This window comes from Mauremys reevesii, linkage group 3 (genome assembly GCF_016161935.1).
Source record: "Mauremys reevesii isolate NIE-2019 linkage group 3, ASM1616193v1, whole genome shotgun sequence".
NCBI classification, from domain to species: Eukaryota; Metazoa; Chordata; order Testudines; family Geoemydidae; genus Mauremys; species Mauremys reevesii.
The window spans coordinates 321243-340901 of NC_052625.1; the positions used below are offsets into that span (position 1 = coordinate 321243).

Here is a 19659-nt window from a genome sequence, read left to right on the forward strand (position 1 = left end):
GGTCTGGACAGGCCATTGGACAGGCCAGAACATAGGGATGTGCAAAGGTGGCATGAAGTCCCTAGTCCTATGCCAGGAGCTGGCAGGATGTTGGAGGAGTATCTTTAGTGCAGAGATAGTTCCCTAATTCATGTAACTTGGTTTGCAGGAACTCATCTGAACATGCTTTCATATATGGCTGGCATTTCTGATGACCTAACGATCACACATCGAGTCTGTACAACTAACAGCACATAGGCTGCTGCTCCCCAGCCGTACCACAGCAGCTGGACTCTGCCGTTCAAACCCCAGCAATGATCCATGAGGAACCATTCCTGCCTCGCCTGCTCCCTGAGGAGGGTGCCAAGATCCAGAACACCAGATGGGGAGGACTGATTTCTCAGGCGTCCTTGCAGAGTGGCATTTTAAACAGCGAAGTGTTTCTTGGCAGCATGCAGCCAAGTAGCTTTATTTCTCAATCAGCTGTATCTGCAGCACTGATTGCTGACAGACTGACACTGGGAATTACAGAAAATGATTGATTCTCCGTTTCTCACTGATCTCCATCTGATAATAGGGAAGCAGACCCCCCAAACTGTTCTTGCTGACAGAGAAATGCAGTTACATGTCACCCCGCACCTGGGAACAGGGATCAAATCACCATCTCTGGAGTTTGGCCATACCTCTCCGGGCAGGCAATGGTGTACTGGTGTCTTGTGCAGCGCCATGCACGCTGCCTGCACTTAGGAACAACAATGCTGGCTCCAGCTACCCCCTCCTGTAGGGAAAACCCATGGGGCAGGGAGGCCTAGCTACTCCCTGATCTGTAAGGGACATACGGGATTTGCAGGGCTGATTCCCAAACTATGTAGGAGTGCTCCAGGATTCACATGGACACCAGGGATCAGCGAGAGGCCAGGGAAACCCGAGTGGAAGGCCTCCCTACTGCCTCTACATTTCCCTCTTCCCTGGCAGCATGACGGTGCCACAAGAACTGCAGCCCCTGGCGTCTCAGGAGGGATCCCCACCGTGGGGCAGGGCTGCGGACACACGGCATGGGGGCCAGTCCTGCCATGGAAGTGGCTGACATCCCCTTCAGGAGAAGGTACCAGCAGGCCACACATTTTGGTCCATGCCTTAGGCTCGCCTCCCCCTCCCCCTGATGGCTGTGAAAAGCATGGGTCAGACTGCACGCGGATTGAGGAAAGCTGTTTAGCAGACTGGGGGGTTGTCAATCCTGGAGCGGCAAAGAGTAACTCCCAGCGTAGTCTCCACACAGGCTAGCTCTGATCGAGCTACCGTGCTAAAAATAGCAGCATAGCCCTGGAGGGCACATGTGCTACAGTGTCCCCAGGCACAAGCCTCTCTGAAAGCCTAGGTGCATCCTTGGACAGCTAGCCCCTCCCACCGCCACAGCTACACTGCTAGCCAGCACGCAGGTCTCCCTGAGTGGGAAACCTCCCCTTCCAGCTCCAGAGCAGACAGGCCCTAGGAGAAAATCCCCCTGCGGCAGGCTCTGGGTACGGTCTCCACAGGTCCCTGTGCAGGAGCATGCCGGCCTGGCGCAGAGTGCCAGAGTTCCCAGGGGCTGTGTGGCTAAGCTAGGGGGTCCATTTCACCCCATTTGGCCTCCCTCCCTCCCCGAGGGCTGTGAGTTCTGCGCTGAGGCAGAGTCTCCCTGGTACGTGCTGTAATCACTACAGCTAAAGGACGGGGATTACTGTGAAACACACGTGAGGTTAAGCTGGTGACGAGGACACATCACTCGCTGTTAGACGGTGCCGTGCTAACACTAGTGGCTCGGAGTAGGTGGCAAGGAAACTGAACAGCGCTTTCTTACCATTCAGAAGTTTCCCTCCATTAAAAAAAAAACAAAACAGGAAATAAAGAGAAAAGAGCAGAATGAGCACCTGGCAGTTAACAACACAAAGAGGAACAGTGGCATGGGGCAAGGAGGGAATCAGAAATCCATACCTGTTATTGTGAAGCCACCTAAACGAACCACAAAACAAAAAAAGAGAGAGAGAAAGAGAAAGCAGATTAGCATCTATTTTTGCATTATCACAGTGACATTCATCTCGCAGCAGCCTCCCCCCAGAGCAGTGGCCCACACTCTCCCTCCACGGTGTGAGCTGCAGAGGAGCAGCTCACTACACCTGTCTCCCATTTCTAGCAGGGATTGTCCCCTGCCTCGGGTCTGCATGGCGGCCATGGTCTCCCCTAATCCATTCTGTTGGGCCTTGTGCAGTGCGCTCCACTCTGAATGTGGAGCTCTGAATGGGTGGGTGGGTGGGGGAGACTGGGCTGAGGGGGCCAGGAGACAGCAGGCCTATGGGATGGATGCATGCTAGCTTCCCTCTCAGCCCACATGGCTTAAGATAGCACCTCCTGGAACAATCTCTTTTCCACCCCAGCTACCCCAGAATCATGGGGACAGCTGCAGCCAGCTGCTCCCCCACCATCACTCGGGGGAAGGGGGTTTGCCCCCTGCTCAGTAGGCCCAGGGACCGACCCAGGGACCAGCCTCTCCCCCGCCCCCTGACACTGTGGATCCCATGGAGTCTGAAGGAGGCCAGCGCCAATCCTACCGAGGCCCTTTGCCTCCTCAGTAGCTGCTCAGTCCCCAGCCAAATTAGTCCTGGAGGGCTCCACTGAAGAGACACGACAGCTCCAGCTACATCTTCATGGAGTCAAGGGGTAGTTGGGAATGTGGTTTTCCCTGGCCCCTCCCTTGTACTACCCAGTCTCCCCACATGTGCAACACAGATCCTGGACTAGTGGAGAACCTTCTGTGGGGTGCAGACTGGAGGCAGGGCTGGTGTTGTGGAGATGGCTAGCCCTCCTATCCACCCATGGAGGACCCCCTTGGGGTGTGGTTCGGGGCTGGGGCGGGACACGCCTCCTAGGTCCCCTCTAGCAGGTTCTACCCCAGCAGCAGCCAATCTAACTCCAGTTTGGGAAGTGCAGAGAACTTTAAAGATTCACTACAAAGCTGAGCTGTGCAAATCTCTTCCTTCCCTGCCAACCAGGCATGAGAGAGAGGGCATTTCTAGGAGGCGACAGTGGCTAGAATCACACAGTGGAAAAGATAAAAAACCCTACAGCTACTGTCCCTCCTCTCAACCCAGCCTGGCCTGAGTGCAGGGCTCAGTGTGGGAGACAGACCAGAGGGAGGGATGCACAGAACTCAAAATGATGCGGTATCCTCTCATTAAGAGCAAGTTACTCTTCCTAGGGCCTCACCCCATGTGTCTTTATTTCTGGTGTGAGAACATTTTCAGCAATAAAAGCAGCAGTAGGGTGGGCGTGAGAGGACATGATGCACCAAATCCATTCTGCAGTTGGGTAGCTTTAGGACTACATGGAGGGCTATTCAAGAGGGATGGATACAATGCTGGGGAAGAGGAAAGCCCCTTCCACCTCCATTTCCACCAAGCCCGAGTGCTCAGACATCCCTAGAAACATTCCTCATTTACCCAGAGCCGGGGCAAAGTTCTGCTCATATCGAGTTACTCTCACAGAAATGAGTGAGAGTCTTTCCATTGATTCCAATGAACCTTAGATAAGGCCCAGGCTTTAATTTTCCAAGGTAGCCTGCAGAATGCTTTAGCTTTGCTGGGATTCCCCCCCACACCCTCATCTTGTGTGTTTGTGTATCCTGCTTGGGATAGCTTGTATGCCAAATTTGGAGGCTGGTTTTGCAGTGTGCTCTAAGAAGGCAGCATGCCATACCTCCCTCAAAACAGCATGCAGAGTTTTCTGAATATATGTAGTTAGGGTATGTCTACACTGCGAAGTTATAAGGAAGGGAGTTTAAAATGCTATAGCTATTCTGGAATAGCTCCCCGTACGCACACACTGATTCTTGAGTAAGAGTGTGCACAGGGGGAGTGATTGTGGAATAGCTCCTGTGGGCAATTTCACCACAATAAGCCCTAAGTATTCTGGCCAAAGCATTGCCAGGTACTACAAACATTCTGTTTCTTATGCCTATGTAACAGGATATGGATTAGTTTGCACAACTCAGTTCTGTTGTACATTTCTGAGACTCTTAGTGCTTTCCACAACTTTTTACTACAAATTAGTGCATAGCGTCCAGTGAAATCAACCCGAAGGATAGTAGCAAACCCAAGGAGTCAGTTGTATTGAATGTATCCACTAGTGGCCAGAGTCCGATACCGTTGCTCCCATTCAGTAGTGTCTAATGCCCTAAAAACCCCATTGGGATTACTTGTGGAGCTACTCACTACACATAAGGGTGACAGACTCTGACCCTAAATGTGCTCGTTGTCTGGGATTTCCAAAGGAGCTAGCTACCCAAATCCCAGTGAAATGCTGTTCCTAACCCCCTTAGCATCTCTTGTCATTGTAATTAATGCCACTTTCAATTATGATTTTAGCCACTGTCCCTCCTTTAACACATGTCTCAGCTAACAATTTTTGGAGCATATACTCAAAGAAGAACATGATCTCAATTACCTGGGCTTAGTAAAATGGTATTAACAACCTTAAAAGAGATTCTTGTGAGCAAAAAGAAAAGTCAAACAAAATCATCATCTTCCACCAATATATGGACACACTGGGAAAATGGAAAAGAAATACAAGAAATGCAGTGCTTACCAAGCTCATTCAACAACAGAGCTGTGAAGGAGACAGACAGAGAGACAAACACAGAAGAAGAAAAGTAAATGAATAATGAAATTAAAAGGAACATCCACAGAAAGACTCCAGCTCCCAGGACCAGACAATGAAAACCTGTAAAGTTTCAGGATACCATTGGTACCCAGAAAAGAGCATTGAAAATAATGGAACAGAAACATTTCATGAGTGTGGGCTCTGAATTAAAAAAAAACAAACAATGTCACATATAGTAATATGGTATAAAAGATAAAATTCATTTCCCCCCTTTGGGCCAGGTATTCATGGAGCCCAACAACATCAATGGCAATACTGCCACAGATAGAGGAAATAATATGTCCCAAAATATGGATGTAAGGGCTGTTTGCTGGATTCTTTTACTTCCTCTAATAGTCTAAATGGAAAATAATAATTACATGATGGGCTGATTTCTACAGGGAACGTAGAATGAAAGAGGTACAGTTTGTGCTAGGGCTTGACTCACCAAACATAATACAGTATTTATCCTGTCATTTAGCAAAATGACAGTTTAAGCCCTGGTAAAAAGTAACTATCATTTAGTATTCAGATAGCACTCTGGATCTCTGAAGAACTGAACACTCTAACTAATTACTTCTAGCAATACCCTGGAAAGGTAGTAAGATCAGGAAGTATTAACCCTTTTCAAAGGGAGGGAAACTGAAGCAGAGAGGATCAGGCCAATATTTTCAAAAGTAGCTGCTGGTTTTAGGTATTTTAATTTTTAGCACACCTAGGCCTGATTTCAGAAGCTGAGCTCACAGTATTATTAGCCCCAAGAGTTCAAAAATCATAAGTTGGTCCTCAAAAACTGGTTTAAAAATCATGAGATTTTAAAAAGACTAATACATTTTTGGCTCTTTTTATTTACCTTCTGACTACTAAAACTTTATGGAGCATTGGCTTCATATTTTCAAGCTTTCCCCTGAAGCCATGAGAGCGAGAAACTTTCTTTTTATAAACCGAAAGCTGGGAGTCTCATGTCATCACAGGACTCTAGCAGCGAGAGCTTTAAAAACCCTCCAAATAATCCAAGACTCATGATAAAACCATGAGAGTGGACAACACTGCGCCCATGAAGCGCCGAATGAAGTCAATGGATAGCTTTGGTGTCAATGGTTGATTTTATTTTGGTGATATGAAAACAATAGTAGATGTCCCTAGCACGGCTAGTGATGCAAATCCCACTCACCGGGATTCTATTGCATTGCGTTAGTGTGTCAGATTTAGTGGAATTTTCCGTGAGCTAATAATCACATAGGGCATCCATCTGTCAAGGACTGCAGGGGAGGGGGAAAAAGGTCCATGTGCAATGTTCTCTCTTGGGATAAATGCAGCCCCTCTGAGGAATCCATCTAGTTCTAGGTCATGGCAGCTTCTCTCCTCTCAGCATGCTAGGCCAGAGAGGGAGCAGGGAGCCCAGTGCTCCCATGCAGGAGGCAGCCAGAAGGATGCAGCTATTGCTTGCCCAGTATCTTGGAAGGTGTGTGTGTCTGGTGCTGCTCTCATGCCCAGCAGCACCAAATGTTACAAGGCCTTGTCTCTGGGTGGAGCTGGAGTATGGCCATAGTTCACCTTCTCCTGGGAATCCCGAGCATGTGGGGAGGCTGGAGGAATAGCAAGTTGCACCTTGTCTAAAGGCTGCTGGTGAGCAACAGCTGGGCTCTCCCCAGTACTCCTCAAGCCCCATGGGGCAATTCACTGGTCCCTCTATGCACAACTGGCATAAATTGGCTGGGGAATACTGCTTGGCAGATGCAGAGCTGGCAGACTCCCTCCTCTTAGGTGTGCTGTAGTGCTTGAGGCCTAGCTGAATCACTCCTGAGCTCTGGCTAGTGTATGGTGGATTCAGCTCCAAGCACGCTGGCTCTGGCTGCCTTCTTATGCATGGCAGTGCCAATGCAACTAACCAACTAGGAAATGTTGCAAGACAGCATCAACCTAGTAGGGGGCAGAGGTGTCCGGCTGGTCCCTGTGCTCTAAGACTGCCTGATGAATGCACTCACTGAGCACAAAATTGCACCTGTCCCTTTCCCCCTAGTTCTCCTATGAATGCACTCTGAGGGCTAGTCTACACTTACGAGCCGGGTCGACCCGGTGAGTTCGACTTCTCGGAGTTCGAACTATCGCGTCTAATCTGGACGCGATAGTTCGAACTCCGGAAGCGATAGTTCGAACTCCGGTACTCCACCACTGCAAAAGGCGGTGGCGGAGTCGACCTTGGAGCCGCGGACTTCGATTCCGCGCGTCTGATCGGTGAGTAGTTCGAACTAGGGTACTTCGAATTCAGCTACGCTATTCACGTAGCTGAATTTGCGTACCCTAGTTCGACCCCGCTTCTTAGTGTGGACCAGCCCTGAGAAAAATGCGCCTTTGATCAGGATTAGAAATGTACCCAGCTGTTAGAAAGGCCTGGATTTAGAGCCACTGAACAACTTAATGAGTGAACAAAAGTTAGTTTTTCTAAAGGCAGAATTGTTTGAGCCTGATAAAATCATGCATTTACTTGAGTAAAGATGAATCGGACTGAACTGAATTTCTTGTCTGTGTAATTTATTAAACGAATCCAGATTATTCTCTTTCTTTTATATTAACTAGCTTAATTATTTTTTTAAAAGCAGACAGCTACCAGTGAATAGACATTTCCTATTCATTTGTTTTTCTGTAACAAGGGGTATTTTTTTTGCCTACTGCAGGAAAAGGAACTAAAATAAATAGTATTGTGTTTCAGTCTAAATGCGCCAACATTTGCAAAGCACTTAAGCATATATGAAACTAAGCATGTGAGTAGCCCCCTTGACTTAACTGGGACTACTCACATGTGACACACATGGCCCTGACCCACATTTGTGCTGAAGCCCATCTCTATCCAGGAGAGCATTTAAGGACACACTTAGCTTTAAGCACATGCTTATCCCTGTTCAAGGCAGCACTTACTTTCCTGAATCGGGGCCAGGCTTACATGCTTTGCTGGATCAGGGGGTAGTCAGCAAATGAGTGGATTTAGTCTAAAAGAAGGGAAGCCTATTTATTTCTTTGAGGTGAAATGCCACAAGGTGTGGGGAGCCCAAGCAATGCCCTCTGCACCACTGATGTCCTGCACAGAGGTTGGGAGCGGGGCACAGGGTGGATGTGCTGGATGTAAGGACTCAGCATGCCCCGTGTGATGTAGAGGCAGACTTCATGGTGGGACCTAACAGGCTAGCATGGAAGCAGGGCCAGTGCAAGGAAGTTTCGCGCCCTAGGCGAAACTTCCACCTTGCGCCCCCCATCCAGCCCTGCGGCAGCTCCCCACCATGAGGTGCCCCCCCCCGCGGCAGCTCCCCACCCAGGGAGCCGTGCAGCATTTCCCCACCCCAGTTCACCTCTGCTCTGCCTCCTCCCTGAGCACGCCGCCCCCATTCTAATTCCCCTCCTCTCCCAGGCTTGCAGTGCCAAACAGCTGATTGGCGCCGCAAGCCTGGGAGGTGGGAGAAGTGGAGCAGCGACCGCGCGCTTGGGGAGGAACCGCTGTAAAAAAAAAATTGGGAGCACCGCTTTTTGGTGCCCCCAAATCTTGGCACCCTGGGCAATCGCCTAGTTCGCCTTAATGGTAGCACCGGCCCTGCATGGAATGGTCACTAATGAGTGCCAAGGCTGGATGGGGTGTGGCAAGGGCTATGAGATCTACATTTATGTTATCCCTAGTCTCCAACTCCCCACATGGAGGGCACAGGGGAGCTAACACCACTATTCCAGCTGCCCCCTGTAAATTCCTATGGAGCTTCCTCAAACACCAGCTTGCTAAGGTCCCCATTCAGCAAAGCAGATAACAATGTACCTAAGTCTTAGATTCAGAGATCTGAAGGTTAGATGGGATCATTATGATCATCTAGTCTGACCTCCTGTACAGCATGGGCGAGAGAACCTTGCCCAATGCTTTCTGCCTTCTCTTTGAGCTATAAAATCTCTTCTGGAAAGACACCCAGCCTTGATTTAAAGATGCCAAGTGACTCCATCCACCACATCCTTAGATAAATAGTTAAGTACTCTCAGAGTTAAAAATGTGAATTTTATTTCTAGTCTCATTTTCTCTAGCTTCAGCTCCAAGACATAGGAGCTTGTTAGATGTTTTTCTGCTAGATTAAAGAATCATCGATGAAATGTTTGCACGTGCTTTAGAGAAATGTTTTTATTTTGTGTGATGGAAACTGATTTCATCACCCTTATGAGGATTCAGTGGGATGTCCAGGTCACTGTACTTTCAGTGCATTTTACCTATTTACTTCCAGATTCACTGGGTGAAATCCTGACTACAGTGGTCCTACTGGAATTACCTGATTTTGAACTACCTTCAGATCTCATTGAATGCTCATTACCAGTGTAAAAAGCTAAAAATGTTGAGTTATGAATGTGATTTTTATTTAAACAGAGGGTCTACTTTATCTCCTGCTAAAAATGATGCAGTTGCCTTTTTTAATTAAAAAAGAGACTGTTTTCTCCTAGATTAAAAGAATGTTTGTATGTGACATTTCAGTGCTGTAAATTTTGAATACACAACTGAAATGTCTTTGTTTCTGATACTGTTGCAATAGCAATTGACAGTTTAGGATTCACACTCTGTCTTCCCACATTGCATGTGCTGGAATCTCAGACCCGCTCTAGTGTTTGTGATCACTTTGTGGGGGCTAGATGCTGCCATAAACTCCTGGTTGACAGCACCTCTGCAGTGTGTGTGAGCTTGTCCCTCCCTAGATAGCACGGAGAGAATATGAACTCCTAGTGATTTATTCACAGAATTGTTTTCATTTACTGCCTCACAAGTGGGAGCAGTTCACAGATGAAACTTGGCAAAAAAAGTCAGTTTGTATTTAATGCCAACCCTGCTTCAGTGGGAGCTAGTCACTGGGACCAGAGTTACACCCGCCAAACAATAAAAAAGGTAAAGTTGCTAAGCTTGAGAGGAGATATGGCAAAATATTTGGAAGCCAAGTGCGAGGAGAGAGCAAGTGTGAGAGTAGGGAGACAGAGAGAGCAGACTACAATTTCTTGAGAGTTTGTCTGGATTTACTCTCACACCTTTCATTCCTCTTCGTAGCCATATTGGTTCCTCAAGCACAAGGTAGAAACTGCACTCTTTCTCATACTCCTCACGGTCAAGTATTTTAAGGGTAATGAATTTCCTGTAGGAACACAAGACAAAGGCAAAACAAATGGTTGGCGTCACACACTCATGCTTTAAGTTCAACCAGGCGAGATGGTTACCGAGATGATACGAAGGGAGGAGCACATCTGCCTCAGTTACTTATGTAAAAGAGCAGAAAGTCCATCGCTGCACCTAGGCTGTTTCATTCTGAAAGAGGAGCCACTCCACAAACGTAACTCTGAAATGAAGTAGATAGGTTTACATTGTGGGGAGCTATGGTTCATGCACCACATAAGCGTTACATGGAAAAGGAAATCCAAACACCAGAGGGTTTGGTTGCTTTGCTTGCAGCCAATCTGCATCTGGATTCTATTCATAGCTCTGTGCCAAGTATCTGAACCGTAAAAGGAGGTGGACTGGTTTTGCTTTTAAGTAACAGCAGCACCCCAGCAACTTATGAAGGGCCAGATCCTTGACTGGTGTAAGCCGTCATCGCTCCATTGAAGTAAATGGAGCTATGCTGATCTACGCCAGCTCATAATCAGACCCATAATGTCTGAATTTAAGTATGGAAAACCGAAATTGGAGTCCAAAGTGCAAACATAAAGGTTGTCGGCTCCAGGCCCTGGTGACTTGACTCCTGCTCTTTGACATAGATAGAGGAAGGCATGTTTTAGATTGCATGTATTGGAAAGTGCCAGGCATCCATGAGTGACCAGGACATGTGCACGCAGGCTGGGCTCAGCCTCAGAGCAGATCCCCCACCTTTCTTCTCACTCATCTCCACCAGACGGGGCTCCCCAATCTCAAGGTAGAAGGTCTTGTTTTTCTCATACTCCTCATCATCAATTATTTTGACTGATATCGTTTTGCTGAAACAGAGAAGAATAGAGATTCAAGAGTAAGGGGGGAAAGGGAGAGTGAAGAAAAGGAGAAACAGGAGGGAGGACAGAAACGTCAAAAGGAGATTAGTTTGGGCAAAGACTCATCAAGTAATTATCTCGGGGGCAGCCAAGCAGCATCCCACAGCATTCTACAATAAGGCTCAGGTATAACACTGAAATGCACCCTGGGAACTATGGGGCTGAGGTCACATCTGGGATAAGTAGGAGCAAACTCCATGGGCTGGTATGGAATTAACACCACTGCCCCTATGGCTGCATTTGGCCTGTGTTCTTCACATGCTGCACCTCTGGATCTTCATGATATGTGAAATATAGTGGTCGTTGCCACAGTAACCCTCCCTGGGGAATGGAGGAGACTGCCCCCGAGTCACGTCCCCTAGGAGGAGGAGAGGTGAAGCACATGGAATCCTGCACAAGGATGCCAGGGTCCCTCTCTCACTGATTAACAGGGTCCCGAGTTAATCCGCCCCAATCAAAGCCGAGGAAAGTGGGGAATGAGCAGCAGGCTCGTCAGAGTGTGAGACAGAAAAGCAGAAGCCCTGAGAAGATGGAAGGGACCTTTGGTCTGAAAGCCCTGCTCTGGGCTGTATATAGAATCTGTGTGCATGTATGTACACACGTTCACACATGCACTACTAATGTCTCAGCCACCTCAAGGGTGTCTACATTGACATGGAATTGAAACACGACTGGTAGGACAGCAGCCCTGAGGTCCCATCCTTTCTGCCTTCCATGGGCCCTAAATCCAATGGGGAGCGCTGGCTGGGGGCTGCTTGGCCTTTACTCTGATGGGCCAGCTTGGACATGTGCTCGCTCACATCTGGAATTCATACAGGTCAGAGGTATTTCCACAGAGAGTGACCAGTCTAGGGCCCTTTAAAAACCAGCACAGTTCCCAGCCCCACATTCCCCTGAGAGCCTGCCCCATTAGTCCACCCAGCCTGTTATGGGCCTTGCCAGTGTCACCAGGAGATCTGGTGAGCACTTTGGTCTCTGGCTCTTGCTGGATCATTGTGATCATCACTGGGCACAAGCGTAGGTTGAGGCCTGAAATCTTCACTCAGTAGAAATGGTTGCCAGAGACCCTGGGAGCTTTGCTTAAATAAACACGGAGTAAAAACGGAGGGCTCCACGCTGCTCCCTCCAGGGCCCCATTCTCCTCACTCCAGGCCCTGCAGAAGGAGAGGCGTTCCAACTCTGCTGTCTGCCCCTGAGCCCCTCAAACCTGCAGGCTCCATGGAGTCCCACTCGCCAGAGCTGGGAGGGATGGCTGACGAGAGTGAAGCTGTTTGGGCCCCAGCCTGGGGGGAACATGTGAGGCTTGCATTAGTTTGCACTTTGTACCCCTCTCTCTGTGCGGGGTACATCCCTTTAGGGGATAGTCTGTGATAGCCCCTGGAAGTATAGCTCTATAGCAATCAGGAAGAACCAAAGCCTCTCCTCAACTGCAGATCCCAGCAGCTCTGAAGGGATCTGAGTTCAAGGAGGTGATACTCAGGTTTATCCTCCGGGAGCAAAACATGCTCTCCTGACAGAAAAGCCTGGAAGCAAAGTCCCCACCAGCTGAGGCTCGCAGAACTCTCTTGTGTAGGAAGGGGAGAGAATAGGCCCTGAATAAGGCTGCATGGCCATCGTGGCCCTTGAGGCCAGACTCAGAACTGTCAGGATGCCACAGGCCAAGCTCCCCTTTGACACGTGAGCCCCGAATCTTCTGACCCCATCCCCTCCCCTCAAATCCCACTCTTGGGAAAGGCTTGCTACCCCCTGACTCTCACAGTAAAAAGCCATTACTGAGAGAGACAACTGCAGCCAACCACTCTTCACAGGAGCGAGGATCTGGTGAAATAACCTTTATAAAGGGCTAAAACCATTGTCAGCAGCCAAGGATCTCTTCTGGAGACGTGGGACATTTACCTGTAAAAAAAGTCACTTAACCTACTTCCATCCTTTGCCTCTGCCATTTTGTACTTAATGCTTTGTGACAATTCAGGTTTGCCTGCATTAGCTTGGGCTATTACAGCCTCGGCTCACGGTTCTGCCACTGCTCTCCCATTATTTTTAAGTTGTGCATTTTGCTGTGGTTTCCATATTAGGCTGGCGTGTAATGCTCAGAGAGCTTGGGGCAGCCTAGGTCCCTTAGTAACGATGGGACTCTGTGACCTCACTACAAAAAGCCACAGGCTCTGGCTGACATTTGAAACTCGAAACAAACAAATAAATCACTCACCCCCTTGAAGCTAACAGAAAATGTTTAAGCTAACCAGCCATAGGAATGAAAACGGCAGCTTCTCACAGACACATGCATACGACAACGGTCAGCCATTCAAGTATGATTTTAAAGATGTCTCTCTTGAAGCTAGTGGTTTATAGGTTTCCATATGAGGCTGGATATGACCTTTCACACTCTGAGAATTCAAAGGAGATAGATTCTTTCTGAAGGCTAAGGCAGAAGGAAGTGGAGAAAGCATCAATGGTGGTAGGCTATTTTTTTTTAAAGCAATACATTTGTTTTTCAAACCAAAATTATTTTGATTATTTTTTCTCATGGGCCTTAATGTGGAAATTGACCTATACGTCCACATTCTTATCCAGACTAGTCACTTAAGACTATTTGTCTGTTATTACTGAATTTACTGTTCTAGCAATAACATGAGTATGAAGGCTTAGAACATGTCCAGAACACAGCTAGAGAACCAATAAACTAACATCAAAACCTGGCATCATCTTACTGGAGGCCTTGGCCACTTTCCAGAGTTTTGTTTTCTAATGCACTTAATACAGTGCAAAGTAGGTGACAGAGTAAGTTCACATGAAAAAACAATGGAGATGGAAAAGATTCATTAACACTGTCCTCGCCGAAGTCCCCCGATAGCGCTGTTACACACAGGCCTTTTTCTGAGTGTGGGGGCCTGCAGCAAATCTGAAGAAATGGTCTGCTGTTAGTTTCGTGCAGGGCTGGATTTGTATCTTATGCGCCCCTAGGCACAGCATCTTCATTGCCCACCCTCCCTACAGCTGACCGTGTTTTCCATAAAGAAATAAACTTTTAACCCACTTTTAGGCGCCCCAAGAACACTGGTGCCCCTAGGCACGTGCCTACTGTGCCTAATCGGAAATCTGGCACTGGTTTTTGTGATGTTATTTCTTTGGGGGGAGCTATGGCAAGTCATTGGATCACGTTATATCTTTCTCTGCTAGATGCTCTATCAGTGAAAAGTACTAATATCACAAGCAAGCAGTGAGGTCTGCATAATGGTTAACTCCACAAGTTCATTCATCAGTTTTAAATCAGACTCTCTGTTACCGGTGGCTCCGAGATTCCCTTCAACAAATTACACAATATCACTTATTTAAAATGAAAGTGAAACTGACAATGTGCATCATTCAAGTAAAATGTAACTATGATCGAAAAAGTCTGCAATGCATAATATTTTCTTATTAACAGAGCTAGCACCAAAGGCATGGGGTGGAAGTAGGTCTCCTGGCGACTGTGGACTGTTAATTAGAATCAGAATGAGGAAGCTAAGAGTAATACAGTATTTCTAACTTCACAATTTTTTTCCAAACATTTCTTGAGGGGCGGCGGGGGGGGGGGGGGACTTTTCTAAGCTTTAAAAATGAGCTTCCAAAAAAGACATAGTGTTAATTTTTCTTCTAGGTAGAAGAACATGCCCAGTGTACCCAGCTGCCTAGAATTAATCAACAGCCCATGCCCAGCTCATCTTCGATTCAATACCTGGGGAATGCTATTTGTCAGTCCTGAAAATGCCTCCTCTAAAAAGCAGTGTATTGGGAACAAACAAACAGCTAGGCCCAGATCTTCAGCTGGTGTAAACTGGCTTAGCGCCATTGAGGTCAATGGAGCTATGCTGATTTATAGTAGCTGAGGACTTGACCCTCCGCCCGTAGGTGAGAGATTCCCCTTTTAGCAGCATTCCCCATTCTAAGTACAGAGTACAATGGTTCGGACTGACAGTACATTCTCAGCAGTAAACTAGTAAGAGAAAATGGTTATACTACACCAGTGCTTATTCTGTAATGAAAGAGGTGCTGGGGCTCAAAGCAATTTTTTTTACATTTGTAACTGATGCAGCAAGCGCAGAGGTGCCGGGGCCCTGAACTGCCGAGCCCAGAGGTGCCGGGGCTCTGAACTGCCAAACCTACAGCTGCTGGGGCTCAGCCCTGGCACATATTAAGCACTGCACAACAACCGATGTGGAAATGACATCACATGGGAAGCCAGTGCCATGATGCTGCAGTAATTCTTAATACAAGACAATCTGGAGCATAAAGAGGATGCATAAGAATAAATCCTTGGTATGCAGAACACCACAGAAGCAGTGCACAGAACATACCATGGTCCCTTAAATGGCCATGGTTTCTGCTAGCAGGTTAAACAACTTATTAACGATCTGGCAGTAAGTTAGACACTGCAAAAATTCGAACACCTTTTTAGACTGCCCATTATTGAGTCATGATTGAATTATAGCAAGAAAGGAGTCCAAAGCAGTGCGCCTTATTCCATTAGTACTTTAAGTTGAAAGCAGTAAAAACAATTTGTCTCCTTCCTCTGCAGCCCTCTGGCATGCGGCAGAGTGGATGGAGACACTTTCATTTAAATACAGAAGTGCAGTAAAGCACATTTGAGCAAAAGTTATCGACTGCGCATGGACAAAGAAGGGGAGGGGCTACACTGACTCATTTCACTCCATATGTAGTGATTTGTAAATGTGTGCTGGCTGTTTAACACAACCAGTGGTGACACCTAGAACCGCTCTAGCTAACAGCTATTGCTGCAGCCTGTTGCAATGGGATGGAAACAATCATGACCATCTCACAATAGCCTTAACAACACTGCTGTACACAGTGTGACAGGAATCTCCTAGGGGAAAATCTGCTTATTAAAGCCAGGTGAGGGAGCTGAGAGCCACAGTAGCTGTATGGCAGACACAGTGGTTGCCAGAAGTCTTCATGTTCCTAATAGAGATTTGCACCAGCTGCGTGTTACACACCCAACAGTGCCAAAGTATTCCACAAAGAAGGTCGGGTCTACTCCAAAGCGGACACTTTTGACTCCTGCCATCCCTCATCTGGCTGACACTACAACTGTGCCAGTTAGTCCAACCCTGGATATAAAACAGTTGATGTGCAACAGGTAACAGAGGCGAAGCTGCTAGGGAACTGGCTCTCAAACTTTTGTACTGGTGACCCCTTTCACAGAGCAAGCCTCTGAGTGCAACACCCCCCCCCCAAAATTAAACACACTTTTAAATATATTTAACACCATTATAAATGCTGGAGGCAAAGCGAGATTTGGGGTGGAAGCTGACAGCTCGCGACCCCCCCATGTAATAACCTCACAACCCCCAGATGGGTCCTGACCCCCAGTTTGAGAACCCCTCTGCTAGGGGAATGGATGGACGGGTCTGCCAACGAAAAGGGCACAAAGCAAATATTACTGAGTCAGCACATCAGCCGGGCATTCTCTGCAGGATGCATCTTCCACTCCTTATACCTCCCTCTTTAAGTCAAGTTCACATGGCACAGGTATGATCTGACACTTCGAAAGCCCTGTAAAACCCTGGTAAAATGTACCCATGTCTCCTCCCATCAATGTGAAAAGCTCCACAAAGACTCTCCAAACCTGAAGGATTCCAGCTTTTCCCCAGACCAGACAAACAAAATGTTTACACAAAGAAAAGACCTGTATTGCCAACTCAAGCCTTCAAAAATCATGAGTCAGGCTCCCAAAATCATGAGAGGAGATTAAAAATCATGTGATTTAAAAATCATAATGATACAAGTTGTGCTCTTTTTATTTGCTTTTTGGTTTCAGAGCCTTTTGGGTGTACTCTGGTCACATTTTCCAGCTTTCCTCCATAAGCATGAAACTTGCATTTATTTTTTTAAAAGTAAGCTGACGTTCTCCTCTACCATCTACCTCGAGGAGCTGGGGCTTTAAGAAAGACGACAAATTTCATGAGATGTGTCAGTCAGACACTCTCAAACTCTGAAATATTTTTCTCATCTCTTGGGAAAGCTCTCCCTGCTGAGTGGCTAAACAGTGAGAGGAGTTTGATAACCATGCTCAAACATCACATCCCTACACTGCTTTGTCCCAAATGTTGCATCTGCCCTATAGACTGCACTGCACATATATCTGTGCCCGCCCCAGGGACTGTATTGCATGTGGGTCTAAATGACTGCAACACTGATCTGTGTTCAGATCACTTTTATAGCTTGATCTGCTAGGGTTCATTGCTTCCACGGTCCATTCATGCGAGGCTCAGAAACCTGTGTCTAAATGAAGCAGCACCATGTGCCTGGACCGCCAATTGGCATGTCTTTTTATCCCTCTTGGAAGCAATGTTATTGTGTCAGGGTTTTCTCAGGCACTCTTGTACTTGGGGTCAGTTTGGGTTTGGTACCCCCATACCAACAGAGGTGAAATGGCTGAGTGCTTAAGGGCCTCACCTATAACTCTGAAGGTCATGGGTTTGCAACTTTCTCAATCTCACACAAAGTCCACCTCCAGTTCACTCTGCTGCAAAATGGGTACCTGATCCCTCAGGTTGGGGGAGTCACAGGTGGTTGGATATGAGGATGCTGGCCACAGGATGCTCCCTTGTGTGCTGCTAGCTATGAAACTGAGGTGCCTTCACTGTGTCAGCCTGATGAGCCCCTAGCTTGGGGGAGCTTTCACTTTGCTACCCGCCTCCCTTTAATACGCTGCTGGTCCTTGGGTGGTTGTCAGCAGGAATTCCCTTTGTGTTATCTGAGCCCAATAGACGGGGCGGCTCTATGTATTTTGCCGCCCCAAGCACGGCAGTCAGGCAGCTTTCGGCAGCTTGCCTGCGGGACGTTCGCTGCTAATGCGGATTTGGCGGCGTGCCTGCGGGGGGTCCGCTGGTAACATGGATTCGGCGACATGCCTGTGGGAGGTCTGCCGGTCCCGCACCTTCGGCGTACCTGCCGCCGAATTACCGCCGAAGCTGTGAGACTGGCGGACCTCCCACGGGCATGCCGCCGAAGGCAGCCTGATTGCCACCCTCACGGCGACTGGCAGGCTGCCCCCCACGGCTTGCCGCCCCAGGCACGTGCTTGGTGTGCTGGTGCCTGGAGCAGCCCCTGCCAATAGAGGACGTGGCTCAGCGAGAGAGAGAGAGAGAGTTACTGAGGTAAAGTGGGGAGCTGGAGAAATATTTTCTGGGAGGTGCCATTGTGCTTTTTCCTTGGGGGCTGCCACCACCCCAGGCACTCGTTATACAATTTGAGGTTGGGGTTGAGAGGGAGGGGGCCGTAGGGCACACAGCTGGCATTTCTGTCTGAGATGTAGTGATTTATATTTATATAACATAAATCTATTACACTGACACGGTTCAGGGCACCTTTCCGTGGTCCCTTGAGAGCACCCACCCTAGGCTTCCGGCTCCTCAGCCATCATCTCTCTTGGGCAGAGACCATCATGGGGGTTGCAGGAAGCGGCGTGGGCTGAGGGATGTGCTGGCTGCTCTTCCCGCTGCCCTGGAACAGCAAACCACGACCAATGGGAGCTGCAATTGTCCGAACCTGTGGACGCCACAGGTAAACAAACCATCCCAGCCTGCCAGCGGATTTCCCTGACAGGCCGTGGGCCAAAGGTTGCTCATCCCTGGTCTAGGGATTGCAGGCCTACGAGTCCAAGCTGATCTCAACGGTCAGAAGCAATGAGAAGGGAATCCAAGGTACACAGGGCTCACAGCTAGTGTGCAGACAGAGTAACGTGCTTTACATTTGGCACATTTGTGGCTGCTGTGCAAAAGTGCAAGCAAAACAGGCAAGACCAACTCAGAGGCCCATTTGGAAACGTGGTGCTAGAACATTTATACTCCTCCCCCACTGCTGCCACTCATGGAAATCACTGCGAAGTGGCATCCTGCAAGGAAAGGCTGGTCATTGATTGCCCATTACCAGATTGCTCTTTCCCCCAGGGAAGATGGCAAGTCAGAGCACAGCCACTTGATTCTGAGAGATCTGGCACGGAGCACAGCGCAGAAGTGCAATGTGAGCTCTCAGTCTCGCAATCCAGCTGTTGACAGTAGTGGTCTGTCTTTCCCAGCACACTGCCGTTCTCCCATTAGGCTTCTGATAATAAAGGGCCTTAGTACATAATCTTTTGTTTGCCTCTTAAACTTGCAATGCAGAGCCAGCCTACAAGTTCCTGCTGAGCCGCTGGGGAATTCCAATGGTGCCCGAACACAGGAGCTGCTGGAATGTACCCATGTGAGCTGGAACACACAGGCATTTTCCGACTCATCAGCTAATTCACCACACGGCTTCCTAATGGCTTGAGCACGGCTTCCTAATGGCTCTACAATATGCCCCCATTGCCAGGTAATCACAGAATCATAGAACTGGAAGGGACCTCGAGAGGTCATCTAGTCCAGTCCCCTGCACTCAAGGCAGGACTAAGTATGATCTAGACCATCCCTGACAGATGTTTGTCTAACCTGCTCTTAAAAATCCCCAGTGATGGAGATTCCACAACCTCCCTAGGCAATTTATTCCAGCACTTAACCACTCCGACACTTAGGAAGTTTTTCCTAATGTCCAACCTAAACCGCCCTTGCTGCAATTTAAGCCCATTGCTTCTTGTCCTGTCCTCAGAGGTTAAGAACAATAATTTTTTCCCCTCTTCCTTGTAACAACCTTTTATGTGCTTGAAAACTGTTATGTCCCCTCTCAGTCTTCTCTTCGTCAGACTAAACAACCCCCCCCTTTTTTTTTTCAATCTTCCCTCACAGGTCATGTTTTCCAGACCTTTAATCATTTTTGTTGCTCTTCTCTGGACTTTGTCCAATTGGTCCACATCTTTCCTGAAATGTGGTGCCCAGAACTGGACACAATACTCCAGTTGAGGCCTAATCAGCGCGGAGCAGAGCGGAAGAATCACTTCTCGTGTCGTGCTTACAATACTCCTGCTAATACACCCCAGAATGAGGTTTGCTTTTTTTG

General features: G+C 48.0%; 1 protein-coding gene across 8 annotated transcripts in view; it reads right to left on the reverse strand.

Moving 5' to 3' along the window:
• SLC8A1 (solute carrier family 8 member A1) overlaps positions 1–19659 on the reverse strand; it is a 314624-nt gene that overhangs the window by 44073 nt on the left and 250892 nt on the right. For 3 of the 8 annotated variants that reach the window (XM_039528183.1, XM_039528182.1, XM_039528189.1), the window contains exons 3-6: positions 10526–10632; positions 4600–4620; positions 1954–1971; positions 1820–1834 (exon numbers count right to left, since the gene is read on the reverse strand). In XM_039528183.1, coding sequence (XP_039384117.1) covers positions 1820–1834; positions 1954–1971; positions 4600–4620; positions 10526–10632 — 161 coding nt within the window. Of the gene's footprint in view, positions 1–1819; positions 1835–1953; positions 1972–4599; positions 4621–9693; positions 9798–10525; positions 10633–19659 lie in introns of those variants that run through there. The other 5 variants (XM_039528187.1, XM_039528185.1, XM_039528184.1 and 2 more) reach the window with 4 other exon arrangements.